The sequence below is a fragment of the Egretta garzetta genome, unplaced genomic scaffold, assembly GCF_000687185.1.
Source record: "Egretta garzetta isolate BGI_Z169 unplaced genomic scaffold, ASM68718v1 scaffold108, whole genome shotgun sequence".
NCBI lineage: Eukaryota > Metazoa > Chordata > Aves > Pelecaniformes > Ardeidae > Egretta > Egretta garzetta.
The window spans coordinates 5,070,406-5,087,487 of record NW_009260614.1 but is presented as its reverse complement, the minus strand read 5'-3'; the positions used below and the strand labels follow the sequence as shown (position 1 = coordinate 5,087,487).

Genomic DNA, 17,082 nt, shown 5'->3' with positions numbered 1-17,082 from the left:
GGCAGGAAATCTTTCCATCTCTCATCAGCAAACAGATTTCAGTGAGGATCAGCTTCCTGCTCCAACCAGCGCTTACCCAGGCAAAGGCAGACCTGAATCACTGCTGTATCCACAGCTCCATCCAAATCACTTTTCCCCATAGTTCTGTGTGACAACGCTATACATTTTATGCAAGCAAGACATAACACCATGGCTAGGTATCATCCCTGAGAGATGCCTGTTGAATAAGCGAGTGAGAAGAACACTACAGCCTTCAAAGTGCTTCTCTTGACTTGACTGAGAGCTAGAATAAAGGTCCAGGTCTCAGAGGAGACTGACAAGCCATCTGGCTGGTCCAGAAGCACAGCAGGTCCAGACGACCTTCCACCAACCTCAGAGTGCTGATCTGCTCACTGTGACCCACAGGGAAGGAGAAGGCAGGGGCAAATCCACCAGAGAGAATGTCTCATACTCTCCTTAAATCATAATTAAGCCAACAACAAAAGCTGTGTATGAGTTTCAGATGACGATCTGCTGTACCACCAGCAGCAGCATCTCCAACCTTGCACCCTGACTGCCAGCAGCCAAGCACACAGCCCACTGTCCACACAGGAAGGGTGCCTCCTCCCACAGCCTTTGGAGAGGAGTTTGGACTAATGAAACTTTTGGTGACGGCCTCTGCACTTCAGGGTGCAGACCCTTTTGACTGCAATAAGGTAGGTACAGCTTCCAGACAGCACTGATGCTCATGGACCCATCTGCAATGGTGGCAGACATCCAAATGTGCAGGTGTCCGATCTGCTCGCCAGCCCAGACCTCTAAATAACTTTGGAGGAATCTCTTCTGAATCATTCTGCAGCTTTTAAATGTGGACTTTCTAGTCCACTAATGCCTAGACTAGCATTTCATTCATGGACATGAAAACTAGTCCTGATGGGGACCAAACACCTGCCCTGATTTTTTTTTGTTTTTCTTTCCTTCTTGGGTTGTATTAATGCATCAAAGGCTCTTAGTGTTACATTTGGCAAGCAAACACCTTGGAAGGGAGCCAGCTTAACCACCTTCGGAGGGAAGGAAAATACATTTAGATTTCAGGAGTAGCTCCACTTTGACCTTGAACAAAACTTGCTCAGACTAATAAGGCAAAAAACTAAAAAATCCCAAAACAAACACAAATTGCATGGAGTCTCATGTGTGTACATGCAGGTTGCTTGTGACAAACACAGGCTCCAGTAACGTACCTTGCCTATTTCACTCTGCAGCTTGTACTGGTTTAATTGCACGCAGTCCTGTAGATCAAAAGGAGAACATAATTAGAGTATTGGTAAAAGGAAATGACTGAGTTTGAATCAGTATCAAGTAGAGGCTGAGTGCTGAATAATGAAAAACTAAATCTTATTTAAGCCAGTATACATTACACTGTAAGTACTGCTTTTTCGGTTTTTTTGACAGCCCAGGACAAAGCAATTATGGGCTGAATTTTGACTCTCTTTGTGTTGGTGTGATGCCAGAGGCCCCTGCACCCCAATTCCCCAGCATCATTCTTTGTTCAGCCTGGTGAACCTGACAGCAGCCCCTGGCCTCTTTACATGGACAGTCTGCATCAGACTGTGTTCAATACCAAGCAGAAAAACACTTGTCCCCAGCTCCAGGGGTCTTTCATGGCCTCGCAGCTCCCAGCATCCAGGCACCCACACCAGTCCCAGGATTGCAGCATGAGCCCGTACCCATCCCAACATCAGCCTGGCAAAGACAGGGACTCCTCTGTGGGCAATATGTGAAGGCTGGGGCTGCGCTTGGATGAACCCTCAGCTGGACTGCGGGCTGCTCTTTGAGGAGAGCACACTAAGCCAAGCTCCTTTGCAACGCAACACAAACAATTTGGATTCCTTTCAGCCGATACAGTATTTGCCAAAATAAATCACCCCTAAGCAGGCCTGATCTCCGTTTGTAAGCTATCCAGCACTGAGACCCCAAGGGGTAGAAGAGTGGTGGATGCAGACCCACAGCATGCTATGACAAGGGTGTAATGACAGGGTGCTGAGTTACTTGATAGACCAGGAGCCACACAGGGAGTGACGGTGGCCCCAGGCATCACTGCTGGAAGCCAAGGTAGAACAGAGGAGCCATGCAGTCATCTGATGTTAAGTCCACCGTTTCCTTTAGTATCATACTACCTAATGGAAAACACCTTCTTTCACAGCAGCAGCAAAACCTCCATGGTTGCATTTCACTTGGACCTGGCCCCTCCATCCTCACTAATTACAGGACAAAAATCCCAGATGACACAGAAGCCCAGGGGGCCCAAGACCATGAGCACAGGGTGAGCATTGTGCACTGCCTGCACTTAGCTCTCTCTGCAGCTGCCTTGGAGCACCCAGGGGACCTGCTCGGCTCAGCCACTGTGACAGGGTCCACAGGAGGACAGCACACATGGTGCTGCAATGCAAAGCTCCTGGCAAAGGGTCAGAGTGCTCTTGTGGGGATCCCTACAGCACCGGCACTGGAGAGTGTGGGCTGCAGTGGTTTTTGCCTTGGTCCTGACTTAACAGATAGCACTTAACTGCATTGCACGGGAGGGGACAGCCCCAAACTCAGTGGAGTGAGGGAAGGAGGGAGTTTCCAGCCACAGCACACAGTGTGGGCTGAGCCTTTAGACAGGACATGCTTCCCCAGACAGCATTTTAAAACACAGTATTTCTCCTCAAGATTGCCAAGCACTAAAGCAGGCTGGAAATTTGCTTCCAACCTCTGCACCGGGCGCTTCTATGGGAACAAAGTTCATCTAAAACTTGCAGGCAGGTAGATTAGCCTTTCCATAAACCTAAAAATAGCCCTGCAATCTACAGAAGCAGTGCCAGATGCCTTCAGTCCATTTGTAAGAATCGGGGGGGAGGTATTAATAGCCCTGTCCCCATGCACCATCCTCACTGAAAGCAACACTCCTCTGCCTCTCGGTATGCATTACAGCACGGATGCGGTAGATGATAATTTTGACTTTTCCCCCATCTCCAACCAGAAAACACTTCTAACACAAGCAATCATGACAGTGAAGGAGAAAAGGAACGGGGAACTGATGACTTTTTAAGCTTGCAAGCAGTGGCTTGTCAGGAATATAAGGAATTATTTAAATCTTGATCTTGTTTCCAGTGCAAGAAGATTCTTCCACCACCCTGACAGGGAGGAAGAGCCAATTGTGAGTAATGGGGCCACAGAAGTGTATTAACTCTGCTGCTAGCAAAGCACGTGTCTTTCCAAAGGCAAAACCCAATCCATCAGAACAAGGAGCAACAAGAGAGGAGGGAACATGACCCAGCAAAAGCCAAGATGCAAAGCATAAAACCACCAAAACATATGGGAAAGAAAAAGAATCCCACTAAATTTTGTAGAAAGGACTCCCCTCCCCAAAGGAGGGGGCAGCATGCAGGAACCCAGGGTACAGACATGTGGAGGACAAACTCCCCTGAGAACCCTGTGTCAGCAGATTCACTTCCCAGCATGAGGCCGTGCTTTGCATCGTGGTGATTTTCACAAATTAAGCAGAAAGTTTTCTGTTGATGTCTTCTGGGTTTCCCCAAGCTCAGCTTCACACACCTCGCCTTGTCCTGTGCAAAACTACAGTGCTGCAGTGATAGGGAAATGCTCACAAGGGTGGTTGAGACAGGCAGGAAAAGTGAGCATCCCTCTGAGAAACCGCCAACCACCCTCAGTGTCTCCTGCTCTTCAAACCAGCAAGCTTGCAATGTCTAGGTCCTGTTAACAGGCCTCCTCCCCCGGGAAGGATTACTTGCACAAGTAAAGATGGGCTTTTACATGTGGCCACACACCCTTTGGTCTGCACTCAGTATCTTGTTTCAAGCCAAGGTAGCATCTCTAAAGCACTGAACCTGCTGTTTCTCCTTGCAAACACGCTGTCCAGGGAGCCATGGTGACATTGCCTCCCTCCCACCTGAAGGAACATAATCCATCCAGCTGGGCAAATTCCCTTACAGAGTGCTAATATTTAGTGCAGCTGAGGGGGGACTATTCCTGTTCCCTGTGTCCAAGGCACCAATTCCTGTGACTCTATCACCTTCCCACCATCCTTCTTACCTCTGTCTAGAAATTGCCACTTCTATACCTCACCAGACCGATCATCTGAAGCATCTCTCCAGTCTTTCTCTGCTGTTAAATGGAGCTTGTGAGCAACACCAGGATACCTGCCTTTGGGTGATGGATTTTCAAAAGAGATGGATAAATACCAGGATGGGAACATCCAGAGAGGGTCCAAGGGAAGGGTGATGATGGAGTATGGGCTCCAGGTCTGCAGCACAGCCTCCATGAGTTTCTGCTCACTATCACGGCATCCCTACCCAACCCACACTTCCACCACTCTCCTCTCAGATAATTACCGGTGAGCAGCACTATCATCTTAGCTTCTGAGATGCTTCAAGCACTTGAGCTGAATGCAGCAAAAATCAAACCAGATTATAGGTGCTTTCTACCTTTTTTTTTTTTCTGCAGAAGGACCATAATTCACAGCTCAGGTGACTCCTGCCACGTGTCACTGCAGACCAGCAGGGCTGTTATGTTATTATTTGGCTCTCCTGCAGGAAGTGGGATAATTGTGCTATTCCTTTATCAGAGAAAAACACCTATCTTTAGGCCAAGTGTTTCTTAAAGATAACATTGTACAATCCTTTTGATTTCATCAAGCCAATGTATTTGCAACTGCTGATAAATACGAACAGAACAAGAACCTTAATGAGATCCTTTAATGAAAAGCTGTCAGCAAATTAGACTGCTGCGTCCATCCAAGTGTGCAGTAATTGTTCCGCCTTAAAAAACACGGCGCCCCATTTGTTAACATGTCCAAGGTATTACTCAAGAGAGGGAGGGGGGGAATAAATGTCACAGAAAGCAAAAATTGATCAAAAGTCATAACGCATGGCTAAGTCTAGAGTCCAGGCCCAATTCCCTAAATCCACTGCTGCCACTGCTGTGTGACAAACCCTGAGAAACTGGGAATTGGGCCTTTGCATCTGGGGGGACACTGGGATGGGGAGGAAGAGCCTGAGCTGGTTTCCAAAGTAAGACTTTTCTGAAAACAATCAGACTGCTTACATACATTCATAGATAATGGAGAATTTTGCCCTCTAAAAGAAGCCAAATTCACCAATCTGAAAAAAATGTCTAAGTTTCAGCAATTCAGAGATACACTTAAAAGAGAAGCATGGGAAAAAAATTGGGAACTAAAAGCCAGCAATGAAGACAACACTGGTTTAAACCTATCCAGTCTGGAAGAGGAAGCGAAAGTAGTTCTAAAAACAGACAAAATGAAAATAAACACCAGAAAAGGTGTATTAGGAGCAGCAATGAATACAAGTTAGAAAGTTGCCCAAGGACAGAGAAGGACACACAGGAAGCCCAAAACTCATGGACGTAAGAAAAATAAACAGATTTTTAAACAACATCCAAAACCAAATGCAAAACTGGAAGCCTAGCACCATGACTGGCTGCTGGCAGGAGCACTGGCCATGGCTGGGCAGAAAGTGCAACACGGAGGCTCAGCATTGCTGCCTGGGGTCACCCATCCGGGTCCCCAATGCTGGATGCAGGAGCCTGGCACCCACTTGGTCCCTGGAGTATCATTTGGAAAGTGGCTAGAAGAATAAAAGGGGGCTGGGATTGGTGGGATGAAAGCAGCCCCGTTCCAGCCCCTCCACAACTGCAGCTATGGGTGGGCTTTCTCTCAAACCTTGCCCTTAGATAAGTTGGAAATGTAACTTTTATTTAAAGTTAATTAATCTAAGGAAAAGAAATTAGCAATGCCTGTGGGGGATTCTTCTTTGAAGAAATGTTTCCCAAGTATCTTTGATCTTTTCAAGAGAGCTCTAGTTTGAACACCACACTAAGACCTCTAGAAGAAATTAGTTTGGGGGACTCATGGGGCTGATAGGCGCAGCTCTCCAGCCCATGCTGTGTAGGAACTTGGTGCCTGCCACTGCCCTGGTCCCATGTGGGTTTATCTCTACACACTGCAAGGAAATCATGACCTCGTGAAGAAAACCAGGCAGCTCCCAGAGACTGGAGCACCACAAGACCTGGATCAGCCCAGCACTGAACTACTGCCTCTCACAGCTCTCAACACCAGTTGGCCAAACAAGCCAGAGGCCTGGGATAAAGATGTGGAAAGCCAAGAAAAGAAAGGACAAAGAAGCAATTTATTTTCCGTGCCTCTGGGATAAGCCATGGACATCAAGCATAGGAAAATTCCTTTTGTCAGCTCATCCTCCTCCCTGCATGCCTGGGCTAACAGCAACACTGAAAAGGGAAAACACACGGCCCAACTCATCTTCTCCGCTCCCACTAAAGTACATATGGCCTCAGCCCACCACCATGGTGTGCAGGGCTGCCCAGGCAGTGGGGAGCTGGAACAACCTCCTGCTGATCCCAGAGGGTGGAGGGACCATGCAGACACCGGGGCTGGAAGAACCAGGCTGCCAAGGAGCAAGTAGATGCAGGGGAGAGAAAGGGAATGTGTGGGAGAGAAAGGACAATTCAGCCAGAAGAGACTGAAGAACAAAAAGTATAAAGCAATTAACTGTGCTGGCAGGTCTGGGGAGAAAGCCTGGAAAAAGACATCTTTTCCTTCTTCTAGCCACTCTCCAAGTGAGATTTTTCTTGGCTACCTAAAAAGGTTGGTTTGGGATGTCAGAATAAAAAAAAAAAAAAAAAAAATCAGCATTGCATTTTCAAAAGCCATTTTCCGACAAGCAGCACCTCTATCCTTTCACTGATACAAGCCCTGCCATTTTAGGTGGGACGAGCTCTGTCAAACACTGTGACAAGACACCCATCAATCTGTACAAACACGTTCAGAGAGTCTTGCCCTGGTACATACAAGCACCTGAGCAGCATCCATGCAGGAAAGCCGAAGCTGCTTTTAGCAGCCCCAGGAAAACTCTCTCCTCTCGCCATGCTGCCAGCACTGAGCAGGAGCCGGGAATGTCACATCAACAGACTCTGAGGCCTGTGCCTCAGCTCTGCAGAATTAGGTACCTTAATAGCTTCAGCTTAATCACTTCTGTTCCACAGCTAAAAGGCAAAGCCATTCCCTTCTGAGAGCGAATCACTGATAGGCAGCAAAGGCAGCAGAAATCCCACCAGCCTAGTGGGCACTACCCCCAGAGGAGGTGGTGCTGAAAGGGCCTTCCAGGCTATGGTCCATAAATAACCTAAGAGAGGAGGGGAACAAGCAGGGAATTGGCCTGTTCTGAAAGTTACAGATGAATTTTGATAGAGATATGACAAATCAGGTTAATTAAGTAGACAGTACCACTATCAGGAGAGCAGAATGGGTTACTTCTCTTGCAGAGTTAAAATTGCAGATCCAGATTTGTCAGCAGCGGCTGCAAGACACCACCAGCTGCCAACTCTTCATCCCAGGGTAATTAGCTAATTGGTGGCTCTGGTCAGTTGATCAGGAACTGCCTCTGTGCAAGACAACAATCCCTGGCTCTGCTGCAGCCCTGCCGGCCCAGGACACATCATCTTCCTCAACAAACCCAAGAAACCCTGTTCAGAAGGCAGGCGTTTGGGGTATCAGTCCCGGGGACAGGACAGCACAATTCATTCCCTGCTCACAGCACCACGTGAAGCCTCCCTCAGTCTCCCAGGCTCAGCTTTGGCTCTTGGCCCTCTGATCCCTGAATACAAGTTTTCCTCCCAGCCTACAAACAAGTATTAAACCAGCATTAAAAAACTCAGCAGTGTCTCTCTCTAACCAAACACATGGTTCTTCCATAATTCAGCACAGAACAGAAAATTCACCTTTGCTGTATCCCCATATCCAGTGTCCCCATATCACACCTCTCCATTATTTTTCCAGATCAGTCAGGGATACAGAACTGCTGACAAGGCAGTGAGCCACCACTCCTGCTATCACTGGAGAGGGAATCCTAAATCGCTATCTGCATAACATAGGAAATTTTGATTTGCAGCCCCATCCATCTCTGCTCCTGATGGACGGTGCCTGCACGTGTACCGTCGACAAAGTCCAAATACTCAAACTTCATCTTCATTTTTGCACAGACTGTAACTCATTCGGGCAGCAGCTGCAAGCCAGAGTGATGGATGCCTGCCACCCAAAAGGCACTGACTGATGATGGATACTCAATGCAACGAGAAAGAAGCAACTCTGAAATGGCTTTAAGCAGGTGAGAGACATGAACCCAAGTACGAACATGCAGCTTGCCTAGAATAAGATGTGCCAAAGAGTCATTTGCAGGGAGACCAGGGGCAATGCCGTGATCAGCGAGCTGGATCTTGTCAGTGACCGACCAGCCTCCCTGCTCACTGAGGCTCCATGCAAAATGATCAACAGAAAACACAATAGCAGCTGCTGCTAAGTACACCATGATTGTATTTCTCATCACAGGGTTATTTTATCCCCCATAGGACCAAAAGCATCAGAATCCCCTGTAACTCTTAGAAGCCCTGCCCCTACCTCCTGGCTCTGCTCAGTCTTCCCTGCCCACATGCAAGGCTCTGCTAATTGCTTACAGCAAACGTATCAAGCAAATGTATGTAACAACATAAGATCAAGATCCGTTCTCCATTTCTCTTCCAAGTTCCCTGCTGTATCTTGGTGAGCTGTATAGCTTGTATGCGGACTGCCAGCATCTCTCAGAGCCATGAACACAACCACCCTGCAACAACCGCTTCACAGCAACTGGCAGGTCGCACGCAGGCTGCCGGAGTTGTGCTGTATGCAGACTGCACACTCGCCATGCTGTCACACACCTAACACTTATTTCTCATTATTCAGTTGCCAGCCTCAAGCTTTATCCTATAAACAAGCATGCACGATCTTCCTAGTCCTTTTGCTATTCCTTACAGGCTATAGATACTGTCCCTATAAGCTGGGAAGATGAAGCACAGCTCCCGAGAGCACTGCTGCGAGGGCAAGCATCCACCTCCAAAAACGCACAGCTCTCGCCTGAGCTCCCTTCCCCCTCCTACTGCAGCAATAACCCATTAATATGAATGATGCTTTCCAACGAGCACGGCTTTGTTAAGCATCTGGGCTGCACCGGAGCAGGGCTCTAAATAGTTATATCAAAGCCACCATTAAAACTGCAGCACTGCATAACAGACTGCTGCGGGAGCAGCAAAGTGAAGGGCTCTGCATCTGCATTTCAAACTAACCATTTCCTACCCCAAGGCAGCAGCTATTGCTCCTCAAGATGCAGATGCTGTGAAAGAGGACAGAGTATTTTGAATTTGCTTGCAGATGTGAATGTGCTAGTCACACTAGACTGCAGTTACTTTGAAACATATTTCGGACAAGCCCCACTCCTGGCACAGTCAAAGTACTGCAGGATGGGAGAGCTGGCACACAAGTCACGTCCGCTTCCAAGAACCGGCTCCTCTCCCTCCCCATCTCCCTTATTAAAGTATACGGCTGCTGTCAAAGAAGCTGCAATCTCTGCAGTGCACCTTCTGCAGATACCCTCTTATCGGACGGGGATGCCATGACCCATCTCACAGCTAACATGACTTGCAAAACTTCGCAGAGGACAATGGCCGATTTTCTTGTGCACAGCACCCATCCTCTCAGATGTGCAAAGGGAAAACACACACTTTTCAGGAGGGAAACACTAAGCCACACAGATGTTAAGCTCCAGTTCACTGGGACCCACGGTGGTAAAAGTCTAAACTCCACCGATTTGAGGTCCCTTATGACACAGGGCAGGACCACTATAGGATTTAGGCATCGCAGCTGGGAGCACCACAGTGCCCAAGAGCACCACGTTGGCACAGTGGCACTGGCAGAGCCACGTTCAGCAACACGTTCCCAATCATCTTGGCAAGGAAAGCTCAGATGGGCACTGCTCCCGAGCCCCTGGCTGCTGCCTCCCTCCCACTTTGGTGCCAGGGCACAGCAGCAGAGGTGAATTCACTGGGTGAGCATCACTGTACTGCTAGCCCTAGAGGAAAGAGATTGAAAATACCCATGGAAAGGGCCTATCCTTCACCAGGAACAAGACTCTTGGTCATAAGGTAAACCAAGAGGCTTCTCCTGGGCTCCTCACAGCACCAGGGCAGGAGATGCAGCCCTCCCTCCAGGGTAAGGCCAGCAGGTCCATGCTGCCTCCTCTTTGTTATGGCATCTCTGAGCAAGACCAGGGAGTATGGCACCCACCAACATCTCCCTCCCCTGCCTCTGCCCTGCCCCATTCCCCAAGAGCAGAAACACAAGACAAACTTGACTGGGAAACAAATTCAGTCCAGAGAAATATGGCTGGACATAGAAAACTTGGGTTTTCTCCACAAATAGCAGATAAAAGTCTCAGGAAGAGGCACAGCCTAGGCTCAGGGGATAATTCAGGTATGAGTTTGTGTTTTTCCCAAACCAGCTGCCAGCCCTGCTGAAACAACATTCCTTCTCTGGTACTCCAGACAGCAGATTCCCTACTTAAAATCCTTCCCCAGTCAGTAGCATTTTTCAAAAGATTTTGGCTTTAAGAAACACCCATGTACACCACCTCCATCATGCCTGGCCTTTCATGAGCATTGCTGCAGGCTCAACATCTTCAGCACGACAGCAGGCAGTGTGGTCCGAACAGACCCTCTCTCGGCTCCCCGTCCTCCCCATGACAGCACATTACACCTCTGGGACAGGTCTGAGCCCAGGCTTGGTACCAGGACAGCAGCCACAAGACAGAGAACAGCCACCGCCACCCAGCGACACTCCTCGGGAGGAGGGTCACAGCCCTTGGTTACCACTGCTGTCACAAACGCTTTAGAGACAAAGGAAAATCCTGACAGGAATAGGAAACACCAGTGCATTTAAGCTCTTTATAAAATTAAATCATGCCTTCAGTAATGGCAAAACACAATAGGAGATACATAATCTCCAGAAGCTTAAATCCATAAAATACCATCAGCAAAGCTGCTGTGACTGATAAACTCCCAAAGGGCATACACAGCAGGGACACAAGAGCAAAGCCATTTGGCTCCAAGCCCTACCTCTGAACAGCCTGACAGGCCTTCTGCATACTACCGCTGCACAACAGGCATCCCGGCCCCCCAGTGGGACTATCCCAGGCAGGTGAAGGCTGGAGGAGCCAAATGTCAGGACCAGGGCTACACCCAGTAGAGGTCTGAGGGATGGATGCAGAGGTGTTCAGCCATTCCAAGCTAATACAATCCCTGGTTTCAAGGATTTATTTTTTTTTTCCCCTTAGGAAAAACAGTGCTCTCAGACTTACTGCTCCAGAAGACTGAAGGCTCTCACTAAGCAGTTCAGAAAAACTTACCTTACCTTGACACCACAGTTTAGGGAGAACATGCCTACCTCAGAATCCGATATGGAGACGCGATTGGACTCTATCGTTGGTCTCCTCATTATACGTGGTGATGGCCCTGTGGCATAAGGACCATAACCTGGAGTGTTGCTAGAAGCCAAATAACCTCCTGATGATCTTTCCTGAAGAGACAACTTCCTACTTGATAGGACAGGTCTAGTGAGAGGTCTCTTGGGAACATGCCTCCAGCGAGCATCTTCTGACCGTTGGGAAGGCAGAAGTTCATTCATTCCCACATCACTGTTGACTCCATTTCTTTGGATGTCTTTTACATTATCAGAAAAGACTGTGTCATTTTCTTCAGTGTTGTCTTCACCATTTTGGTCACTTCTGTCTGGGCCAACAGCCACATCTATGGCTGCTACCCGCTCTGCCAGTTCAGTCTGTGTGTCTTTGTAGCATGTGTCTATGCCTCCATCCATAGCATTTGTTGGAGAGTCCCCCATCACTGTGTCCAGCTCGTATGGTCTCAGATGGCACTGCGAAGAGCTGCAATGCTAGCACTCACAAACAGCATGTGGCATGAAGGAATCCCTCCATGAAATACCTAAAAGGAAACACAGAGGTAAATGAATAATGTTCACTCAACAAAAACATACCAAGACACCCATCTCCAGCTTCTTCCAACATAAAAGAAAGTGAAGGCAACACACAGGCAGGATGTAAACAAGTTGCAAACACTCAGAAGGAAAGGCAAACCCAAGTAGAGCTAGATATGAAAGCGATAAAGATGAGATTTTATCTGATATGCAACAAGTGACACAGCTAAAGAGAACTTCTCCTTCTGTAGTTAGACCAGCAGTCAACCAGAGCTTACAACAAAGGGAGAAGTACAGCTTCTTAACAAGCTGAGCATAAAGGGTCAAGCTTTTGACCTCTTGGATTCTTATTTATAGGGTACAAGAGCTTCTGGTATGTATCCAAATCCAACATGCACAGCAGCAAATCCACAGACATTTAGGGCTCCACAGTGGTGTCTCTCTTGCCTTGTGGGGCCCTGGAGAGTGTCTGAAAGCCAAGCCACAGCTGGTGACTTCCACGTTCTCATTTATTTGCAACATAGTGAACAGCAAAGGCAGAATTTAGAGGCAAGTCTGGTTCCAGGCTTGCCCCTGGCACCCCACAGTTGCAGCCTGTGTGCAAATACACATTAACCTTGCTGCCCACCATGTCTAAAAGCTACATTGAGTTGCAAATCAACAACGCTTAATGATTACCAGCATGTGGAAATCAGCTTTTCCTTTGGAAAAGACCTACAGAACACAAAAATGTAATACAAAGCTAAAACTGCTAAATAAATCACTGTTTCCTGGATGTTAGTTTCAGTCTCAATTTAAAACAGATTTCAGTCTTCCCAGCACAGTCCAGAGCAGGAAACAATCCTCTCCAGCACATGGCTGTCATCCCTTAACTACCTCTGAAGATGCAGTGCTGCAGGATCCACCACGTCATCCCTCTGCCCAGTGGTTTTTGTTTTGTTGGGTTTTTTTTTTGGGGGGGGGGGAAGAGAACTTTGTTTTAGTCACAGCATCCTGGACAGCATCCAGTGAATTTCAGTGTAGGTTTAACTCTGAACTACTGCAACCTTTGATTCTCTACATGCAAAGCAGATCGTGCATAAAAATCCCTGCAAGCCAGGTGACACTTGCATCGCCCTGTTTTCACGCTGGTGACATTTAATTTACATGAGGAAGGGTGGGAGTGAGTGAGTTCAAAAAGCCCCATCCAGCATCAGCCGGGGAACACACATGACACCCTCATCGAGGAGCATGGAGCAAAGGCTGAGCCTGGCTCAAAGCTGCCCAACAACACTCAGTTAAACACACTACAGCTGAACTCTGCTGCAAAAAGAGACAACCTCTCAAGTTCTCTGCAGAAGCGCACCAGCCAAGCTCAAGCCATCTTTTGTATCAATAAGGAAACTAGAGAAAAATCTGGATGGGAGGCTTCACCCTAGGTTGTGTGCCAATCACAGGGGGCACACGCTGGGCATGCAGCGTCACAGAAAGGAAGCATCCAAATCCACCACGTTCTTCCCCGCAGCCTGCTGTTCATCTCCTTCCCCTCCGTCTCCACTCAGGTATAATCTTCCCCCCTTCTCCTGCCTTTTCTGCAGGCTTGTTTGAAACAAATTGACAGAAGTGTCATTCGCTCAAAACAGTAATGAAATGGTGAGATCAGCTTTAAAAGCTTCTACTACCACTATATTTATACCTTTCAAATTCCAAAGCACAAATCCCTTTCAGAGCCAGGATGCAGGCAACAGGGGGTGGCCCACAGCAGCGAGGGAAGGGGTGTAGGGTTCAGTCCAGCATATACCACACATGGTCCCACAAACCCACAGGCAAAGCAGCACAAGCTTCCCTGCTCTGCTAGATCCCCCTGCTCTCCCACACCCCCAAAACCAGGCTTCAAACTAGAGAGCCAGTGGCAGCTCTGCACTGGCTCAGCCATAGCCCTGTCCTTCAAAACAGTTTTGCAGGAAGGCCGCAGAGGGCTTGCTGTCTGCAAAATGCTCGTTTGCACTTGGAAAGCTTCTGACCTGACCTAGGAGCATCAGGTCAGGGCAACCGCAAGCGTGCAGCCACCCTGCTGTCTCTGAAGAGGCTTTCCCTGCACTCCAGAGCCTGCGGAGCAGCACATTTTGTGACACTTGCAAGGACTCCTCATGGGATGCCTGCACACTTGGCTTTGGGTGAAGGTCGGCACCTCATCCCCTGGGAAGCACAGAGCAGCCTCCAGCCCTGCCTGCAGGGCAGCAGCTTCCCATGGCCACTTTGCATGGCCAAGAGAGCTCCAGCCCACATCTCCATCATCGGCGGCCACCCTCTGCGCTGCTGCAGCTGGGCTGCAGCTCTCCTTGCAGTCCAGTGCTCCAGCCTGCGTGCTGCCTTCCATCAGGGAAACTATGTTAAATGAAGGGAAGGAGGGAGGGGAGTAAAAAGGCTTTCACCATTTAATCCAGCTCACACAAGGGGATAGGAGGAAACCTCCGATTCTACCCTGAATTAAAAGCCTGGCTTTGCTCTTCTGCCTACAGAAACAAACTCAAGGCCTTTCCTCGCAGCAGCTTTAGCTTCTGGACAGTCACAGCTCATCTCACTCCTAGGGAGCATCAAGAGGAAAATCAACCTGTGACTGAAGTCTCCAGCTCCCCCACCTTCTTCCATGAGGTTTTCTGCACGTGCTGGAGCGAGGGGAGGGAAGCATCTGCCTGTGTTGCTGTGTGGCTGTCTGTGAAAACCCACAAACCACCCACCTGGACTGAACACTTGGGTGTCTCACACACATCCTCAGTGCTCAGCCAGGAAAAAAAAAAAAGCCAGAAGCGCTAGGAATGGCAGTCAGGTCCCAGCAAACAGCGATGCTTGTGTTAGCCGCCTGTGCAGCTCTTCACTGCCCAGAGCAGGCACCTACAGGGTGTCACCCCCTCAAAAGCAGCAGAACACACTTGCACAGCTCTAACCCACTACTCAGGCTACAAAATAAATCTTCAGCTAATTGACCAGTTAAATAGATAAACTTAAGATAAATCCCATAAATCAGTTCATCCGATCAAAACAAATAGACCCATACAGCATCACAACAAATAATACACTGCTGCTAAAAGTAGGCTAAAATAATCCAGCAAGACCTAAATAAAATAATCGTTCATCAGTAGAGCTGGGCTTTGTTTCAGATTCTGCTGTTTTGAAGGATTCTTTTTGAATGATAAATCCTCCAAAACTATATTGGAAAGCAATGGTTTCTGAATAAGCAAATCAGTTATGCACAGACCAGTCTTACTGTACATAAAACTCAGTACAAAAGGCAATTATTTATTTCTGCAAGGCAAAAATCAGTTGTGGATTTGCCGTTTGTCAGGCTGTAACACGACTGCACCTTGTTGTGATGGGAAATCCCAGCGAAACAGAGACACTACCACTACCTTGTACAAGCTCCTGCGCAGCTTTGGGCCCAGTGCTCTTCTCTGGGTCATCAGCCTGATGCCCCCAACCTGCTGTAGATCAGAGGATTATGCTGCAGACATGAACTAAAGCTGCAAACAAGCTTATACGAGCAAAATTAATTTACTTACGCATATCTTATTTACCATTTTTCCCTGTAGCTATTCCTCTGCTGCAGGCAGACTGCCACTTCAACAGTCTTTTCCACAATATATTTATCAAATGGCTGCACATATTTCCCAGACAGGCGCTGAGCACAGTACAAAATACCCTTTTGAAAAGAATATGATTCTGGAGAAAATCTCTCTGTATTGTATGTGGGAGCAGGAGATGAGCAAATGCAATTAATTTTGCTGCTCAATAAAGTATTTCAAAGCATTGTTTGAAAAATAAAAAATCGTAAATATAGTTTACTGCTTTGTCCTTCCATTTGGCTAACTAGAATGTTCCTATGAGGGAGGATGGGGAGGTAAAAGGCCCTGGGTCTCAGCAAATCCAGCTTCATTTCCTGATTTTGCTACAGGCTACCCAGAAAAGTGACTTTACAGCTTCATCTGTCACAGTTCCCAGGTTAAGAGGAATGATGCTGCCCTCAGCCCACCTTGTCCTGCTTCCCCTTTCTATCTCTGAGAACACATCTGCCCCGCGCTGAGGCATCAAGGGCCTTTGCAGTAAAGTAAGTCGCGGTGAATAATAACTATAACAAGCATTTGCATGGAAAGCATTCAGGCAGCAATTTTGCTGCTGCTCAGAGTTGGAGACTTCTTCAAATGCCTGTGGATGGCATCCTCTGTGCCAGCATGGGGGCTGGCAGGGATGCCACTCTGAAAACTGTTTGAAGGCCATGTCCATGAGGTGCCTCTTGACGCCACAAGACCCACAGGCACTCTCAAAGAGAGGTCCCAAAGATCAGTGAAGGCTTTAGTATGCCACTTTAATATACACTAGCAAGGTCAGGAAACAGGCCAAGTTTTCTAAATGGTACAGGCAGCCCCATACCAGGACAGGCTGCCTGCAGAGGGGATGTCATCTCCATCACCAGCTTCCTTCAGCTCAGGTCAGACCCCCCACCAGGAATTCAGTCCTGCCTTGGGGCAGAGCTGGGCTGCACATCCAGCCCTATCTTGTATCACCCTTAGCTTGTGTTGTGTTTCCTTCAGATGCTCCCCCACAGCAGCACAGCCAGGATGAAGGATCTGCTCTGACTGCTGTCAACCGGCACCAAAAACTCCCTTTAAGGAGAGAAGCAGCAAGTCTTGAGCTGGGCTGCCAAGTCCTGAAGAGCTCCTCGAATGACATTTTTGAAATATTAGGTCAGCAAGTCCCTTCTAGAGCCTGAGATGTCTCCCTGCACCAAGCAATACAGCCTATGACTATTTCCATCCTGGATTCTCTCCTGTGCTCCCTGATCTGCAGCTGGATCTGCGGGACTTCCCCAAGTACTCAGCATTAGTCCACTACCCTGACATAAGGCAAGTGTTTCCACACCCCCCACCTTCACCCCGTCAACTTCTTATACACAGGGGAGGCACTTGCCTGACGTCTAGCCAGCTTGCTCTAACACCCTCAGTCTGGAGAAGCTTAAGGGGGACTTCTGTCCCACAGCCATGCACCAGAGCAACATCTGAGCTGCCACAAGCCCTGCAAGCATGAAATGGTTTGAAACACATGGCTCTTCAGATCTAAGGAGCCAACCACTTACAGGTCTCATTGCTCTGGTGGGAGAGCAGCTAGAGGGTTCAGTTTTTCTGCAGCAATTCAATTCAGAGCACATCGGCCTTCGTTTGAGCTCTGCTCACCCCTGG

At 48.2% G+C, this 17,082-nt stretch overlaps 1 protein-coding gene across 2 annotated transcripts in view; it reads right to left on the bottom strand.

The window, feature by feature from the left end:
* CAMKK1 (calcium/calmodulin dependent protein kinase kinase 1) overlaps positions 1-11,877 on the bottom strand; it is a 62,169-nt gene extending 50,292 nt beyond the window's left edge. For both annotated transcript variants that reach the window (XM_035900612.1, XM_009645109.2), the window contains exons 1-2: positions 11,321-11,877; positions 1,221-1,268 (exon numbers count right to left, since the gene is read on the bottom strand). In XM_035900612.1, the coding sequence (XP_035756505.1) occupies positions 1,221-1,268; positions 11,321-11,776 (504 nt within the window). In that variant the 5' untranslated portion in view covers positions 11,777-11,877. The remainder of the gene's footprint in view (positions 1-1,220; positions 1,269-11,320) is intronic.
* Between the last annotated feature and the right edge of the window lie 5,205 nt (positions 11,878-17,082).